Source organism: Pyxicephalus adspersus, chromosome 1, assembly GCF_032062135.1.
Source record: "Pyxicephalus adspersus chromosome 1, UCB_Pads_2.0, whole genome shotgun sequence".
In the NCBI taxonomy this organism is placed as follows: domain Eukaryota; kingdom Metazoa; phylum Chordata; class Amphibia; order Anura; family Pyxicephalidae; genus Pyxicephalus; species Pyxicephalus adspersus.
In genome coordinates, this window is record NC_092858.1 from 101,906,975 (window position 1) to 101,925,687 (window position 18,713).

Sequence of the window (18,713 nt, forward strand, 5' to 3'; positions counted from 1 at the left end):
TAAAATGTACAATGAAATAACAGAATTGCACAGATATTCATGGTTAAGTGCATTAAAACCACTTTATTGGAACAGTCACTTGCTCCTCCCACAGCTGGCATTGTGGATGTGGTATTGCATGGACATGTGTACTTCTAAGCTCAATGAAATATACTGGAAGGATTTTAAACCTCACTGCAGGTACATACTTTTTTGTTATGCTAGTGATAGGCCATTACATTGCATCTTACACAAATCTTGCATATTAGCTATGGTAACAGTTTACCCTTTAGTCACATATTTAGTCCCAGTGTAGTAAAAACAAAAATAAAAAAATTGGGTTAAACTTTACATGGAAGAAGGAAACACATACATTTCCAGGGATAATATATTTCATGGCTTTAGCCACCTGTGACCTTTGGTTCTGTCCAGGATTCTGGGAGGGGTTCAGGGCATGAGGGTTTGGTCATAAGGCATCCAGAAATGGTTTATAACAGGAAAAAGTCCTAAGTCCTTTAAACCAGTGGCCGCCAACCTTTTCGGTCCCGCAGACCACTAAAAACACCGGCTCCTGACCGCGCATGTGCAGGGAGCCAGGTGTCACTCAAAGCGGGAGAAACCTCCCCCAGAGTGATGTCATTATGACATAACCCCACCTACTCCCTCATCACAGATCTGAGCCTGCAATAGGAGAGTGGGCAGGTTGTATTCAGAGACACAACCCATTCATTGCCCCGAGCCTGGGAACTGTACTGGGGACGTAGTCCACGGCCCTGGCCAATGCGTCCCCCCCCAGCAGGGTCCTTCTCCTGACCCCACTCGGGAGTGCACCGTCTAGAGCTGCAGACTACCAAAATTTTCCTGCGGACCACCGGTTGGCGATCGCTACTTTAAACTTTGTTTATTGTATTCCACTACATTTGTTTTGCACCATATTCCTATTATTGACTTTTTTTTTTAGCCGAGAAGAAACTTTTAGGGTGGCAAAGCTATTTGGCACATTGCTAATCATAATTAAGGATGCAAATTTTCTTTTTACAACAATGGGATGCACTAAATATTAGAAAAGGTAGAACCTTATAGTTGGTGGTCATTTTTTTTTTTTACAAGATTTCAGAAAGTGGTTAAAGCATGGACTATTTGCAGTATTTACAGAACAGAGGGGAAATGTCAAAATCCTTGAATATAGCCAACAGAGACCACAACAAAACTGGTGTTTGCTTTAACCACACTAGTACAATTGTCCTTGGATGTTCTGACGCACTGACTGTGCCTTTCAAGTAAATGTTGTGCATGGAGAGGATCAGCTGAATTTGGCTTTAGAGAAGTCCATTTCTGGGTGTTGTTCCATGAACCTGTAATACAGAACACAAGGGGATTTACTTGCTGTATGTCCATGCTTTTAGTCCCTATTTTGATTAAAGATTTTAGAGAGTCACTTATTTCCTCATCAGGTGAGCGGGAATTTAGTTATAAGTAAATTAAATAGTTACAAATGGTATTGTAATTCCTTCTTCTCTGTTGCATTCAAAATATTTGTAGGGCTTTGTGAGATCATCTTAATTAGTAAGTTTCTTTTCTGCTACACACATTTACTTGAATATAAAGCAGAGCAGGTGAAAACTGCAGACATGATCTCAAAAAGAAGGTCAAATAAGGTGCAACTCTATGATCAGCCTGTTTATTAGAATTCTACAGGTCAGTTTTTCAACCTTTTTAACATGGGGGAACCCTTGAATCAACTTTCAGATCATCAGGGAACATCTGCAATAATTACTATATCCACAGCTCACAGTACATTAGCAGTGTTCACCCCGGCCCTTTTTAGCCAGGTGCACCACCCAGCTGTTTTTGGGTGGTTACTGATGAGTTGGGTCACAATACAGGGGCTGCCACCCACCTACAACTTCTTCCCACCAACTTAAAAAAATTATGAGTTGAACACTGCATTAGGTTGGTGGTCAGTGGGAAGAACGTCACCTTTTCACAAGGCACAAAAGTTTATTGCTCAATGAAACCAATGGTTCCAGAGCCCTGGTTGAGAAACACTGCAACAGACATAATGTAAATTACTTGAAACCTAACAAATTAAAAGTAAATAAATATGTTTAGCATGCTGATGAGGAAGGGGAAGTGAAAGCAATGTAGACAAAATATAAGCAGCTTAAACCTCAGCTTTTTTTTTTTTTAAATTGCCCATTATCACTACATGCCTCATTTTTTTGACCCAATGGCATCCTAATCTTGGTATATTTATTTTACTGTCTTATCAGTTATTGGTAAATGCAGCCTTACACCTCTTCATGGACAGAGAGTCAATATAATACAAATTAATCAAACACAGGAGCACTCTAATTGGTGTAAAATAGGGATTTACTAAATGTAGTTCACTACAAAGACCATTTGGTGTCTGGTTCTCTCTAAACATTACCCAGACATAAATATTCCGTCTTAGTTCAGTTCCCTGAAGTTAAAACTTACTTTTTCAAAATATCCTGCTTCTTCTGTTCATCTGAAGTTGGAAGGCCCATTGATTTCTGTCTTTGATCATACATCATTTTTTCTACCATACTTCGTGTCTCTCCATCTAAATCGGATAGCTATTGGTAAACAGATGTACAATTGGTGAGTGGAAAGAAAGGGAATACAAATAAATGCCAATGACCATGATTGGCCATGAATAATTTTTATGCAATAGTAGATCTGGGGCACAACTTTAAGTTCTAGCAAACACACCTTAGAGTTCTCGGGATTAATTTTCTTTGTAATAATTTCTGGTTCGGTTTGGATTACACGGCTCCACCATTCCATTGTGTTGATCTGCAGAAAACAAGTTAGAGATGAGTCTCGACATCGCACAAAACCCAATCATAGGACAGAAAACGATTACAAAACCAGTAGGACCCAGCTTTGGATAGCAGGCTGGTATTTTATTGTATTGAGGGCTGCACATAACCTCTCAATGTGGAGAGATAGAATAGGGTAGGGAAGGTTCGTTTTTAAACATAAATCTGTATTTTATTATGGAATAAACCTATTCACAAAAAAATTAAAAAAAAAAAGGTTTTTTTTTTAAATTTAAACCTTGCACATAGCAGATATTTTACTCTAACTGTAATTTACAGCTGACACACTGAATAACTACATTATATAGATTATATATATATATATATATATATATATATAAAAAACCAAAGTAATATAAAATTTCATGTGAATGCCACCTTTTCCAAATGAACTGTAACAACTTTGCCATCCTCTATTAACCATGAGCACTCTTCCACCTTGATCTCATTAAAAAGCTCTCCATCCAACACAGGCTTCTGACCCTTCAGCCCAATGCTGAACTTTCTTCGCCGAATGTCTACTACAACATCTTTACTCTTCAGACGGAAAGACACAGGAAATGGAATAACTAGCTGTAAGGACAAAGGAGACAAATTACTTATTTTAGGATGATGTACATTCCAGGTATGGTAAGTGTATTTTTTTTTGCATTTTTGAGTTTAGTTTCTCTAATGAACATATTAGGAGCCACTCTAGCCCTTTCCAGTCCATCGGTGTGATGACCAACAAAAATAAATGATAACCCTCCCCCCCCCCTTTTTTAATACAACACAACATAAAGCACGACATGTATGTTGTGCGAGTACCTGTGAAGTACATAGATGTAAGGTTATATACAAAATATGTTATATTTCCCATTTTAGCCTCCATAGTGTCCTTCCGAGATAAAACACACACCAGAGCTTCTTAGCAGAAACTTTGAACTCAGAGGCACATCACTTACATCCACTTCTGACAGTGTTTGTGTCCAGCGGTAGGTGGGAAGATCTGCTCCATTGCCTGAATTTGGCTTCAGCTTTCCTTTGTCCTTTTCATCTTCCTCTTCCTGCTCATCATCACTATCCTGTAAATACAGCCGTGTTTATCAGGCATGAATTAAATATATCTTAATCACATTAGTATGCAGCGACCACAACAAATAACATTTGCTAGGACGTGACAGAACTAATCTGTGCTCATGCTGCCAATTACTGCACCAGTGGCTACAAAAAGAGCAAAGTCTTGGTATTTCAGATGGCATTTTCTTTGTATTAGTTAAACATTGTAAGTTACAATGGAAACCTTTAGAAGATATGCTCAGCTAGAAATTGTCACATGGGTATATTATCAAGCAAAAAATTTACACATCAGTAAAATTAAACTGACGTCAGAAAACTGTATTTGCATATTTGTTTTGAGCAAGTTACAAAAGTATGATAGCCAAAGGGTCAGCTTGCCATAACATCTAGGATTTTAGAATAGGTCTGCAATAGCAGCCCACAAATTTCTTACGCACATACTAGACTGATGTACTTAAAAGTTCAATTGAGAGATTGTGTATAGGACAATATGTTCAATAAACGGGTTCATCATATATTTCCACTCAGACCCAGGATTGAGCCACAGATGCACAGAAATTGTTAGAAGTTATTAAGTGCAAACAACTATATGTTTTATGAAGATCCTTCAAGAGGAATCAGGTAACTCACGAAATTTGGGGTAGTCTATTATATAAGCTTTAGCAAACTCCCTTCTTTACCTCACCGTTATTCAGTCCATCGCACTGACCAGATAAAATGGGAGGAGGAGTGAGCCATATTCCTTGATAGCAGGTGGTGGATTAATATTAAAGAATGGCAGATTTCAGAGTTCCTGGGTAACGATAACATTACTAAACAGATATGCACAGGGTTGTTTAGACATCAGCATTTAATTCCTGCCAGCATTTCACAAACTTCAAGTTAAGTACAGATAGAGGTACATACTACTAACTTCCCCTCTCCTTAATTCCTCCTGGCACTGGAAGATCACAAATGATCATTTTCAGCTACAGGAATCTAAAACCTTTATGTACTTCATGTTAGAAACAATACAATCAGAGAAAATAAGCAACTATTGATACAAATATACATTTCAGAATAAGAACATACAAAAGATAGCTGAGAGAGACAGAAGTATAAATTAACCTACTTTTTGAGCCACTGGAGTTTTATCTGTGTCAGCAGCAGTCTTTTCTTGTTCTAGCTCCTTGGCTTTATTCTATTAAAACAAAATAATAAACCATGAAATCCAGCTGAACACACATCAATACAAAAAAAACATTTTTCACATTTACTACAAGTTGCCTTATTTCAGTTAGACTTGGTATGATATGTATAAGTTACATAAAGTGGATGATGCAGAAATGTTATTAGGTTAAAGAGTGAGGATTGATGTCTCAACATGCTTAAAACACGTTGGGAAAGATTACAGCAAATAAACTACAAGTTAGGCTTATTCTTGCTAACTTACATTCATATGTAACTGGCATTCACGTGTTATTGTATTTATATCAGCTGACATCACACATGGTAATTTCATACTTTTCTACATCGGATGAGGCTATATTTATTTTTACATGATAATTGTTCAGTCCAGTACATCTAGCTTAAACCACACACCTATTGAGCTTAGAGACATAAAAAAAAAAAAAGAAATGAAAGGATCTTGTTATCTTGTTTTACTTAAGCACTAAAGTGCATGTAAAAGTCTTTGAATATTTTGCCTGTGGACAAGAAGGAAAAACTGATCATAGTTAACCAGTAAAAGATTTGGGTGACACTCCTGTAACTTGTATGGTTGCCACCTAAGCACTCGTTTGCCTGGGGCCCTTTTCTCCATTTATAGACATCAGAGACAAAGCTGCCCAAATAGTGTCTGACCCCATAAACTGCAGGTACAACTCTAGATGAGCCATATATGTATTTTTAGCATGCATTTTACATTTACTACCTTATCAAGTTCCTTTTGAAGTTTATCTGCTTCCTCATCTGTTAATTCAGTGATCCTTGGTTCACCAGGCTCCATAGCCTTGTTCTTTGCAGCTTGCTCACGCTGCTTTGCAGCATTTCGCTCTCGTTGCTCTGCCTCCTTCTGTTCCTTGACTGCTTGGGCTAGTTTATTTTGGCGCTTGAAGGCATCATTGATTAGCTAGAAGAAAGAAGATGTCAGTTTGCGTTTTTTCTTTCATTACATAAAGAGCCTGCTGTGCTAAGTCCTTTTACCTTTTCAGCTGCTCCACTTTCACCTCCCACAAAGAAGTCAGTTTTTCTCCTTAGGAAACTGAAGAATGTGTTTACAAGCTGTGCAAAAGACAAATAGTAGAGTAGTGCATATTATTATTATGTACTGACATAACCAAAATCTAAAGAAAATTCAATAAAGTTACATTGCATTCAGTATTATGCATACTCAGGCTTCAATGGTGGAATACAAATGCAGGCATGCAGCAAATAAGGAGCTTGGTAAAACAAAAGGTCATTACAGAAGGAAAATGATGAATTTCAACTGTCCATAAGATGTTTTACATGATATTATATACGAGATGATACTGGCGTCCAAGAAAAATGTGAATCATACTTCTTTTACTGATCCTGATGGATAAAATGTTGCAAATGCTGCACATCATTAGTGTGTGTGACAGATCACTGACTTTTTTACCAGTATAGATATGTTTGCTTGCTTTCAATGTACATGAAGGAGACCATGATTCAATCACTGAATATATTTAAAGGTAGGAAATGTGACTTTGCCAAAACATTCTCTGCAGGTAAATCAATCACTGCAATGTAAACATTTATATTTCAGAAACATTCACTTATAATGAATGCTTAGGAAAAGTCATATTCACTGCTTTATAAATGTACCCCTTAGTCAATGGACCACTAGTGGTCTGTAGATAAAATGCTGCCAAGGAGAAATAAATATTATAAATTATACTTATAAAACTTTAATTTTACAAATGTATATTCCAATGTCCCAATCACTGTACTGTAATGTAAATCTGTAGTTTGTTTATGCAGGGCAAAGCAACTGGTTTGTTTTATTAATGGTCCCACCAGAAGCTTTACCTTGCTATTCATTTGTTATCCTGCCAAAGACTTACACAGGGCTGAGAACTCCCTACACTCTAAGAGACAAAGATAAATGTCTACGCATCCAATCACCAATGACACCATGCAGAGGGAAGAGGAGTGATTCACATGTTCCCTATACCCATAACAACCTCTGAACTTCACGGGGGCAAAAAGTGCATTGAATGGCCAAAGTTTCCTATTAAACAGGGCACAGACACGGCTAAAAAAATTAACTTTTCTCCTGGTATTCTTGTTGCCCTTGAGCCATGGTTTGCCAAAAGGAAACAAGTTGCTGAAATAAATTCCTACTAGCTATGCATATTAACTTTTCTATTTATTGCAGTGGTCCAAGATTGTAATTACTTAACCCCCCTAGCGCTCTAATATTAGGATTGGATTCAATACAGCTATTTTGTATTGAATCCAATACAAACTTATTTGAATTTCCCGCTGCTCCTCCTGCCCGCACCATCGCCGCTGCGTCGCCCTGCACTGGAGAACATCTCTGCAGTCACCAGCTGAAGATCAAAGGCATGTCCCAAAGAGCTGCAGGGACCAGCAGGACGCCGGGGGATGACAACGGAACGTGTTTTTTAATGTTTTAAGCGACCCCGAGTGTGACTCGGGATTAACGCTTTTTGCATGGAGAAATCCACACACTCAGGATTCCCGCTAGGGGGGTTAGTCTTGTTAGAAGTTTCTGTGCTCTTCAGTGACCAGAAACACAAAATGGACAACAGAAAACAGGTTTTGCAAGTGGGATGTCAGCAGTAACGAGTTGCAGGGAAATATGGCATATATTTACCTTTCTGGTGTACAATGTCTTAGACAATAGTAAAAAAACAATGATTTGTCAGTCTTTTTTGACAACAAGCATCAGCACAGGGTGTATCCATGATAGTCAAATCCACTTGCCTGCCCAAAAATAAGTCATTACCAGGGCTAAGAAAATTCCATCTCAAGGTAATAGAATTGTGCAAGCCTGCCTATAAGAGTTTGATTTTCTATCTTGTACATTTCTTTCTAACAACTTGGCAGACTGGAGGTCAAATGTTAACTCACATGTCATACAGTGGACCTAAACTGAGAAAACAAAAACCACCAAGAGGTAGCACTGTGTGACAAAGGAGACACAAGAACTCCATGGCTCTTGGTGGTTTTTGTTTCTGCTTTAAACTACAAGGCACATGCGTTGTGCAGCATAGAGCACTACCGTGGTACATCGATAAATGAATAGGATCTCTATCCTGGAACCATCACTGCAAGGTGACTGTACTGGGTAAACACCGAGCTATAATGATTATGACAAAAGATTATAACTAGATCAGAGTGTTGATATGTGAGCAGAACCAGATCAACCTATACAGGAGCTGGTTGGTGGATGCCCCAGATAGAAACTTCTTGCCAAACACGGTAGACATGAAGCTATGCATCTGGGAGGATGTACTTCTACACCATTGTAATGAGATGAGATCATGTCAGTACATACAATGCAACCATTACCTGTATCTATTACAAATCCTTATCAGTGTCAACAGCAGGGAGGGGGCTGCTACATTATTTAGAGGCCTATTAGTTCTGCCCTAAAGCGTTATGAAACATTATGGATAACAACACAAACTATCTGCACAGGGAGCCTAATGGAAAGGGGAGTACAACAAAAATGTACAAATGTGTCATGTAAATAAACTTTATTGCACATAATTGAATGGTTGAAGTCAGCAAAGCTTCTTCTCAATAACTAAGCTAAGTGAACTATCCACTGCAGAACGATCATTCACTTAAAGTGGAACTAAACAAACTAAAAAAAAATGACACTTACCTTTAATCCTGCAGGTCCCTCGATGACGTTGGTCCTTCCCACAATGCGGCCCTGCGTCATCCTGTAAGTCCTCTTTGTCCTGACACAGAGGAAGCACCGGGAATTGCCACCTTCTGTCTTCTCTTCCATCACCTGATCTCATACAGCGCAGGCAAGATGACCGGTGATGTAGCCGATGTGGTGGGGGAAAAAAGCCCTAATCTCAGACATGTGGAGAAGGAGCACCCAGAGGTTCCTGGGATGTGTGATATAGGTATCCCAGGAGGCTTTGCACTCCCATTAGGTCTTGATCACCGTGACAATCAAGACTTAAGGGGTGGTGTTGCACTTAAAAAAAATAATTTTTATTTATATACAGGGGTAGAGAACATTTCTAAAGTAAAAGGGTCGAGCTTAGGTACACTTTAAGGAAACAGCTTAAACCCCTTTGGTGAGTGAACCCTGCTGATCCCTAAGGAGCAGCTCCCAGTGGTTGGCACCCCAGCATGTGAAGTCAGACTTTGCAGATCTGACAGCCCCCTCCCCTGGCACCAGGGGCCCTAAGATGAAAGAATCTGCTATCACCAGCCCAGACATTCGCACTATTAGTGGACAATGATTTGTGTGTAGACATAAAATACTCTTCTATCATGCAGCATTTATTGAATAAGTTTATTGAAATATGAAGTCTTCCAACAATAGAGGAGTGCCGAGCACTGGCAGGACTCACCTCCTGCACGCCGCCCTCATGCTGCTGAGCCATAGCCAGCAACATAGCGTCAAATCGCTCGTCATCCGCACACCCGCTAGCCGCCATCCTGCTCCGCACAGCACACGCCGAACCAGCTTCCGTGAACCGCGAAAAAGCACCTCCCACCTTCAGTACAAGCCAATGGTTATAGACACTCTACTAAATTATGGATGTTGCTAAGTTACCAAGAGGCGTTCTGGAAGTCGAACAGGAAGTGTCGTTATTATTACTCTATGGTTCTATGAAAGAAGTGATTGGCTCTTGGCTAGAAAATAATTCCGCCAATCAGCAGAGGAGTCTAGAATGTTCCTAGTTTTCCAGATGGAATTTTGCCCTGATTAGTACCGTATAACAACGAGTATCGGGACCCTCAGCACTCAGATTTTTTCCCCCAATTAACCTGCACGTTACCCCCATAGTACCGCCTACACTTTCAGTCATCTTGAATAGAATAACTCAACCACGCCTTCTTTTTTAGTAAGATGGCGGACGGTCAAGTGACTAAGGCAGCTGTCTTCCGCGTCCAAGATGGCGGGCTGTCACGTGACTTCCGGTTGCATTTCCGGAAAATGGAGGAAGCTAGTTCTCAGGTAGTGTTTCTAGTCAGTGGAATTCCTCTAAAGTTTCGGTCCGCCCAGCTCCGTCATTACTTTAGCCAGTTTACAGAGAGCGGCGGCTTCGTGTGTTTCCACTACAGGCATCGTCCGGAGCGGAGGGACGCGAATGGCAAGCCTGTCACTTTCTGCTGCCCGGTGACTGTACAGCCGGAGAGAGCGCACAGCTTCCGGTCCATGTATCATAACAAACCCTGGCTGGATGCCGGGGGTAACCAGGTGCCCGGGAAATGTCTGATCTATAAGGTGCGGCCGGCTCCAGAAGATGGTAAGTCAGGCGATCTGTATTCAGGGTAAGCTCTTCCTGCTGATGGGCCAGGTGTGGTATTCTAGGAGGGGTAAATCATGGTGGTGGATTCCAGCCCCTGAGCCAATGAGGGTGCAATTATATTATGGTCCATCGCCTGTTCTGTTCAGTTTCTGCTAAAGACATGGATGGGAATGCCTGACAAAAGCCTGCTTAGCATTTCCTAACCATTTGGAAAAAGTTTTTGTGAACAGATCCATATGACCTGCAGCTGCCCTTATGCTGACCTGCATATAGCCCGCTTCATCAGGGTTTGGATTCCTGTAGAGTTTACCGGGAACACAAAAACCCATCTGACAACACAGGTCTATGTGCTGGCTGTAAACTCTTCTAATGTGGTCCGCCCCCTCATATCAAAGATTCTGACACAGTCATTGAGTTCGGTTATATTTGCAGAGAGGCTGCTAGGATAGGTGCAGACTTTGAGCTCTGAACATTTATGAATCTGGTAAATACTTTGCTTTGGTGCTGAAGGACATATGTAAACACATTTCACATGGTTGAGGCTAATTGTACAGGTAGTCCCCGGGTTAAGGACATCCAACATATGTACGGGCTTCCCTGCTCACTCTGTGCAGAAGGGAGTCTTGAAGGGGTTGTTTGCATGACTTGCATAAGAAATCTTTTATACAGTAACTGACACCACGCTGCCTTATAATATGTTGAGACAAACATCTATCCTAATAGCATTTATTAAAGTAATGTACTCGTTCCGACTTACATACCAATTCAACTTAAGAACAAACCTACAGTCCCTATCTTGTATGTAATCCATGAACTACCTGTATTTGTGTTTTTATTACTCTAACAGACTCACAAGGCTTTCCATACAAGACACGTCGTGAAGCCCAGAAACCTATTACGGATGCGGAGAAACAAGTCACTTTTAAGGAATTACTTGGGATGTCGGAATGCAACCCCCCAGCTCTGATGCCACAAGGAAATGTTGGGACTCCCTCATCCACGTTTCTACAACTAATAAGATCTTGTCGCTTACCACCAAAACTTATATCTCGATTAGGTTTACAGTTCCGTCGCTCAGGACGCCGCTATGGTAATGTTTCCTATAACTATGCAGGAACAGAAACTGCCAAGCAAGAAGAAGGGGTTTACACAGCTACTGGACATGAGATATCAGAAGGGGGAAGTAAACAATCTGAAGCACCAAATGATGAGGTAGACCCTGAGGAGGAGTCACAGTCTAATGATGTAAGTATTGTATTCGTTATTACATGGGCTTATTTGTGAAGGGCTCTGTAAGAGGCAAATTTGTATAAAATATACAAATGTGTGAGAGGCATCAATATTGGAGCTGGATTTCATTACCCAGGGGAAGCACAACCTTTTGGATTTATTCCACAGTTTTTGTTAGAACTTCAAGTGAAAGATATGGGAACTGTGAATGTTTCTAGAAACCAGTCAGCTTTTGTACTTAATATCTCACAAATTATATATGCAATGAGCATTGCCCTGATGTATGACTGATAAAACCCGTCTGAAATAAAGGAGACATCCAGAGTATAAGGTTTTGGAAGTAGAATATAGGAAACGCATTACTGCTTTGCTTGCCGATGTATCTTCTTAAAAATATGGAATGGACATATTTGTTCTTCTTCAAAACAAAAATAGATACTTTGGCTTGGGCCTCAATTTTAGAGCTAAAAAAGAAAAAAAAAATCTATGCTCTATATCAGGGGTGCCCAACCTGTAGCCCACAGGTCACATCTGGCCCATGGAGCTGTCAGATCCGGCCCTCTCCTCATTCCCTCTCTGCTCGTTGTCTTGCAAGGGATGGGGCGCATGCATCTGCTATGTTTCTCTGAGATCATTCTACCAGGTGAGGGAGCTTCCTGAGCATGCTCAGTGTTAGCCTGAGCTCCCCACCCGCCTTGTACTGTGAGATAATCCCAGCAGCAGCATGAGAGCTGTGTCTGTGTTCATGCTGCTGTCATTACCCCCATGTATAAATCCTCATATCTCCTTCACTGATTGTCAAAGAAACGTGAAATTTTCAGGATACATACCGGTAGGGGACCATGAGAGATGTTTCTAAATTCAAGTTCAGCCCAACCTAAACATAACAAGTAGTCAGATATGGGGTCACAAGCAAAAAAACCTAATACCAATGAGGGATATTTTAACATTAAGGGGGCTATTTCAACACCAGGGGCCCCAAATTGAGTTTACATGTTAGGGACCTCCGAGCACCACGTCCATGGCAATGATCGTTAGGGAACTGTCAATTCACTCTGTGTTGTGATGCCCCAAATATATACTTGCTGGTTCACAAAACTTCAAGGCTGCATTCAGACTGGTGGTGAGGTTGTGGTGTGGTTACCCCTTCCTCACGCCATAGAACCCTACCTAGGGGGAGACACTCAGTACCGCTCACTGCCGCCTGGAGTCATATCTGCAGATGCTGCCGTGTGAGGGACTGAGCAGCTGGGGAGCTGCCTGTTACACATAGCTGGATACTTACTTCTGTGACCCTCAATTTCTTTGGAACAGAGCGATGCTGGTAACTGGAAATGTGGAAGCCAGTAGGAAACTTTTTTTGACCCCCCCCCCCCCATCTCCATTAATATGTTAAACCCATTATATCATGCTACCCTGTCACACATAGCTATCCTCCTACTCTCTCTGTCTCTTTAAGAAAAAGGAAATGTGATTGCAAGTGAAGGACTATTGTGGTGGATACAAATATACGAAAAGCTATACCTGAGAAAGGGAAATGTAGGATAAGTGGGGACTCTTGTGGCTACACCCGAACCCCCCCACCAAACCCCCACCTTCCAAAAAAAAATGGTTTACTCCTATCATGCCATGGTGCTCTGTCACATATAAATGTGCACTTATGTTCTTTGAACCCCAATTTCTCCTGAATGGGAAGCTGTAGGTATATTATATTGTAGAAAAAGTGGGGGACTCTTGTGGCAAACTCCCCCTAAAATGTCATTGCTGCGGCAACATCGCACGATAAGAAATACTTTAGCTATCATTTGGAAGTATCCATTGCAGAGATTTTGGGGTACAAAGAAGGTTAGCGGCCCCCTATAATGTACAGGGAGCAATATATGACCGGGCAGCACTGTATGATAGCTTTAGTTTTGTATCTTTCATTAATAAAATGAGCAACAAATGGTGAAAAAGGAAATGACAGAGAGAGTGCTGAAATTCTTGATTTGTCATTACTTTTATTTGGTGCATATACGTTACAGTAACTAGAAACATTTCAATTTAATTTATTTTCTAATTAAAACTATTCTAGTTTTAATAATACATCTTTATTGTTTGTTTGCATTGTGGCCCGCAAGTTTTATCTCAAAGGCAACAGTGGCCCCCAGATGAAAATATGTTGGGCACCACTGCCCTATACGATATGTTTGTACTTCCCATGGTACAGCAGGCAGTGGAGCTCAAACATTGTTTTCCAGGGAAGAGTTGGTCAAGACAGACAAATTTTTACAGGGAAAGACTTGGCATATACACTCTCAACGCCTCCCTGCTCCATCATTTAAAAAAAAATATATATATTTTTGAATGCTCCGCTTTTTCATACATCTCACCTTTGTCCTGTGGGCAGGAGTCAGGGGTAAAGTAAATAGCTGTACATTTTTATCCATTATAATCATTTTTATTATCTATATTATTTTATTAAACTGTAATTATTAATGGGGAAGGAGGTCCTATATTAGACATATGTTGATAATGTTTTTCAAATTTTTTTACCAGAAAAATATGGTAAAAGCTATAGTTGCCCTTTAAATGTTAATTTGCATCTCTTAAAAGTTGATTCAGTGTCAGAAGGTTTAAACATAGCATTCCATGATATAACTAACTATTATAAAATATGTATATGAATGTAAACAATGCGATGAAAATGTGCATAAAGAAAGCATTTACACTCATTCTGTTGAGTACATCCCAGATGATTTATTTAAACATCAAAACAATAGGATTTCTTTGGAGAATTTGATTTACCTCCTCACATGGGCACACGCAGCTAAAAATGTTCCTATCGTCTCGTAGGGCTGTTGATAGTTCACAAAACGGAACCATAAATTATTCTTCTCCACCTTTTATGTTGAGGTGTTGCTCTGTTCCATTGGTACATTTTTTTGAGTCCAGTAACAGACTGGCATTGTATGTCATGACAATTATTTTCACACAATCTGAGCCATTGCCTTTCTCTTTTAGGATGATGATACGTGTGAGGAATGGGAGCGTCATGAAGCTTTACACGATGACGTCACTTCACAAGAGCGTTGCAAGGAGCGCTTGTTTGAGGAGGAAATTGAACTGAAATGGGAGAAGGGAGGATCGGGTCTGGTGTTTTACACAGATGCTCAGTTTTGGCACGAGGAAGAAGGAGGTAAATATTGATCTGTGAAAAGACTAACAACTGTACTGACATTGAACATTTTGCCTATAATTTTTGTGTGTATACATTTTATTTCTTTGCTAGATTTTGATGAACAAACTGCTGATGACTGGGATGTGGATATGAGTGAATATTATGAACCTGGTTCTGGAGATAAGGATGCTAAAGATTATTTAAAGATGCGGTTAGAGTCTAGAAGAAGAGATGGACTGGTTGATGCTATAGGGAAAAATGGCCTTGGATGTTTTGAGCGACATACAAAGGTAAGCATTTATGGTGGGAGATTTATGGTGGAGAATTAATAATTGATGCAAATACTACTTCACGGCCAAAAGAAACCCTGTCACCAGGCCAATCTATCCAACAGTCTTTCTATAGAGATATATATGTTTTAAAAATGCATTTTTATGCATTTAATTTATCTGTAAAAGTCTTCCTTGTGTAGACATCCAAAAAGCCCTGATATACTACTGGGCACCACCATCCTGGATATGGTGTCGGCAGCTCCAGCAGAATTGGCAGTAACATCCTATAGCTTTCTCCCTTCCCTCTGGCAGATGTATAAAAGATTATGGAAGGAGGTAGGGAGGGGCTGGCAAGTACAGGCTGGTCAATATGGTGGAGTGTCCGCTGCCAGGAGTTCTCGTTCTCAAAAGCAGACTCTGCCTTCATATAGCTTTACAATGGCAGAGCTTTTTGCAGTGAATACATGCTGTGTATGTTGTAATTCAATCAATATGGAACATTTGCATACATCAACATAATAAAATTAGAGCAGTCAAAGGGTTTTAGTAATTCCACAGCACTGCTTCCTAGGGCAGTCAAATCCATTAGTAAATTCAAAAATAAATTGCATGTACAGGTAGTCCCTGGGTTAAGGACATTCAACATATGGACATCTCCTAGATATGAACGAGGCTTTCCTGCTCCCTTGTGTGCAGGACGGAGGCTTGGAGGGGAAGGGGGGAGGTTTGCATGACTTCCAGAAGAAATCATTTGCTAAAAACAGCTGACACGGAGCTCTTCTGCAAGCTCTTTTAATGACCAATACAAACTCTGCAGTTGTTCCTTTTTGCATATCAAAGCACAGCTTGCTCCAGAAGCTAATGAATGTCTAGGCTCCATAAAGATTTTTTTTTTTCTTGCTTTGTTTGTGATTAACTCAGTGAGGATTTTATACAGTAACTACAACCAAACTGCCTAAAAATATGCATTTATTAAAATAATGTACCTGTTCTGACACACTGTATTTTCCCGCATATAAGACGACTTTTTAACCCCGAAAAATCTGTGGATTTTTTCCTATCTTGTATGTAACCCGGGGACTACCTAAAAAAAAAAAACTTGTTTATGGAAAGGAAAAGGAAGCATTTTAAATACCTGATTTTTTTTTTTTATTATTTATTTTTTTTAGGCTTTTTTTTTTGCAATTTTATTTCAAGTTGCTGACAATTTCTATATTTCTAAGTCTTTTTTTTCTGCTGACCAGTAAAGTTTATTTGCAGAACTAATTTTATGCTGTTGTGGGTCCTCTCTGTACTGATTTAGAGACCAATTAGTGTGGTCTCCAATCCTGTCACCACCAGGATCACTGCACTAGACCAATCATGGTAATCAATGGGGATTTTTTTTTTTTAGGATTTTCATAATTACCCATGTGGTTTACTTTGTATTGTTATCTAAAGCGTTTGAATGGTACACGTGTACAGACGCACTCCAATGTTCCCTTCCAAACATTTTGTTATTTTTACAGGGGGTTGGGAGAAGGTTATTAGAGCGTCAAGGCTGGAGTGAGGGAACAGGACTTGGTGCTAGTGGTTCAGGAATACCAGAGGCCTTGGAAAATGAAGGACAACATCCAAAATGCAAACGTGGCTTAGGGTAAGTCCACAGAAAAAAATCCATAGGCATACCTTGTTTATGTATTTATAATACTCCCTCAATTCATATAACTTTGTTTTGTCTGCTAAAAGCTTTGATAACTAGCATTTTATTTATAAGTTGGAATTATATGTCTGAATAGATCTACCCACAGAAATGTTTGTATTTTTTGTATCTCTGCATTGTAGACCACTCCTTGTGATGCAGCTGAAATTTTATTTATGCTACTGCATTACACAGAGGAAAAATAGTATTTGTGCCTAAGCGGGTCTCTGAAAAATACTTGAAATGTTGATTTAAATTGTTCTGTTTTCAGTTATCATGGGGAAAAGCTGACAAAATTCTACTCAGCACCAAAGAAGCCAAAGTATTTAATTTCCACAATTTATGATGAGCCACGAGAGGAGGATACTGGTGACACACTACTGCGACGTATGCCCTCCACTTCTATGAAGTATCGGCACAAATAATGAACCTGGAGGAAAATGTTTGACTTTTAAATGTCTACTAAACAATTTCATTAGGCTTAAAGCTGCCATATTGACTGATTACAAAGAGTTTTCGATCAGCATTGCTTTCCTCTGGAGTTCTCCTGGAATTATAAAAAGCACCTTGAATTTCAGACCCAACACTATGAACTTTACATAAGCTCTGCAATGGATCTTGTGTGGATATTTTGTATATATTTATTAGGTATGTTTTTCATACGTAAAGTATCTTTTATATGTACATTATATTGATGTTTGTTTTTTATATTGATTTGACTGTTGTATACAGTACAGTAAACTCTGAATATTTAATTTGTACTGTGTATTATACATAACTATCACAGATTTTGTCATAACCTTTTTATATCCTTTGTTACATTTCAGTACTGAAACCTGTGTGCACTCATTCTACATACTTATACTTCAGTAGAAGCTACAGGGCATTTCTAAGGCTATGTTCTGGATAGTCATGAGGTTGTGGTGCGATCAGGGCTGTGGAGTCGGTAGATAAATCCTTCGACTCCCGCATGTTTCTGGTTTACGGGGTTTCTCATTTTATCACGCTTTTGCATTCAAACTTCACAAAAAAATTTAGACCCCTTAATTATTCATAAATCAATACATTTATTATAAAATTGAATATAACACAATATTCTTACCATAAAAGTTTTTCTCAAGAAATGATAAAAAAAATATGAAAACAAATTGATGATTTGTCAATTATGTTTTTTACTTTATATAATTTTAAAATGAATTATCTTTATTTCCGGGATTTATACTTATAAGTTTTGAGATAACAATATTTTTCATCTTTTTATCCTCAGTTATTAGCTTTATATTTAGTATTGCACAATTCCTGCAAGGTGCGATGATTACCAGTCTCTTCAAGAAAGGCTTAGCTATACTAACAAAATCCTTGATCTCATTGCTAAGGAAAATGGGGAAAAAACATCTTTGTTGATGAAGTAGGTTTTACCATTTCAATGAGAACCAAAAGGGGAAGATTTCCTATTGGGCAAAGGGCGGTGCATGTTGTGGCTGCAGTGCCTTCCAGAAATTATTTAATTTGTTGTGACGAATAAAAATGGGACCCTCCACCTTAAGTCACAAGCACGAGCATTTAATCAAGAAGCATTCATCAATCATCAATTTTTTTGATGATGTTTTGAATGTTTTTAGTGAAAAGAGTGTTCAGCATGCCATCCTAATTATAGATAATGTCCCCTTTCATAAAACTAGCCAGGTAAAGAGCTTGGTTGAAAGTAAGGGACACTAATTCTTATTTTTACCACCATTTACTCTCCATTTCATAATGTTGAGAACATGTTCTCTAAATGGAAAGAAGTAGTAAGAAGAAATAGGCAAAATAATTCGGGTGCTATATTAGAAAGCATCAATAGTGTATTTTTAACAATAAGCGAGCAGGATTGCTCAAATTATTACACAAAAATGTTTAGCTTTTTGTCTAAATACTTAAGAGGAGAAAGCATTAATGATCAATAAATATTATAATTATTACATATTTTTTTTAATGTTTCTTGAGAAAAACTTATAGTAAAAATATTCTGTT

The 18,713-nt window shown here is 39.1% G+C and overlaps 2 protein-coding genes across 2 annotated transcripts; one reads left to right on the forward strand and one right to left on the reverse strand.

The window, feature by feature from the left end:
* Positions 1–36: 36 nt before the first annotated feature.
* On the reverse strand, positions 37–9,677 carry NUDC (nuclear distribution C, dynein complex regulator). The gene is made up of 9 exons (XM_072421395.1): positions 9,452–9,677; positions 6,069–6,146; positions 5,797–5,994; positions 4,996–5,064; positions 3,770–3,889; positions 3,204–3,398; positions 2,716–2,799; positions 2,461–2,579; positions 37–1,334 (listed from the first exon to the last, which is right to left on the reverse strand). Exons 1-9 carry the CDS (start codon positions 9,536–9,538, stop codon positions 1,283–1,285), a joined length of 1,002 nt encoding a protein of 333 aa, XP_072277496.1. The 5' UTR covers positions 9,539–9,677; the 3' UTR covers positions 37–1,282.
* Positions 9,678–9,939: 262 nt separating this feature from the next.
* On the forward strand, positions 9,940–17,461 carry GPATCH3 (G-patch domain containing 3). Its single transcript, XM_072421363.1, has 6 exons — positions 9,940–10,354; positions 11,205–11,602; positions 14,591–14,765; positions 14,859–15,037; positions 16,528–16,655; positions 16,972–17,461. Exons 1-6 carry the CDS (start codon positions 9,955–9,957, stop codon positions 17,123–17,125), a joined length of 1,434 nt encoding a protein of 477 aa, XP_072277464.1. The 5' UTR covers positions 9,940–9,954; the 3' UTR covers positions 17,126–17,461.
* Positions 17,462–18,713: the final 1,252 nt, after the last annotated feature.

Coding starts and splice junctions, on each gene's coding strand:
- NUDC (XM_072421395.1), bottom strand. CDS start 9,538: ATGGCGGCTAGCGGGTGTGCGGATGACGAGCGATTTGACGCTATGTTG. Junction 6,147..9,451: donor ATGAGGGCGGCGTGCAGGAG/GTGAGTCCTGCC, acceptor TCTTTTGCACAG/CTTGTAAACACATTCTTCAG. Junction 5,995..6,068: donor AAAGTGGAGCAGCTGAAAAG/GTAAAAGGACTT, acceptor TCTTTCTTCTAG/CTAATCAATGATGCCTTCAA.
- GPATCH3 (XM_072421363.1), top strand. CDS start 9,955: ATGGCGGACGGTCAAGTGACTAAGGCAGCTGTCTTCCGCGTCCAAGAT. Junction 10,355..11,204: donor GCGGCCGGCTCCAGAAGATG/GTAAGTCAGGCG, acceptor TTACTCTAACAG/ACTCACAAGGCTTTCCATAC. Junction 15,038..16,527: donor GTTTTGAGCGACATACAAAG/GTAAGCATTTAT, acceptor TTATTTTTACAG/GGGGTTGGGAGAAGGTTATT.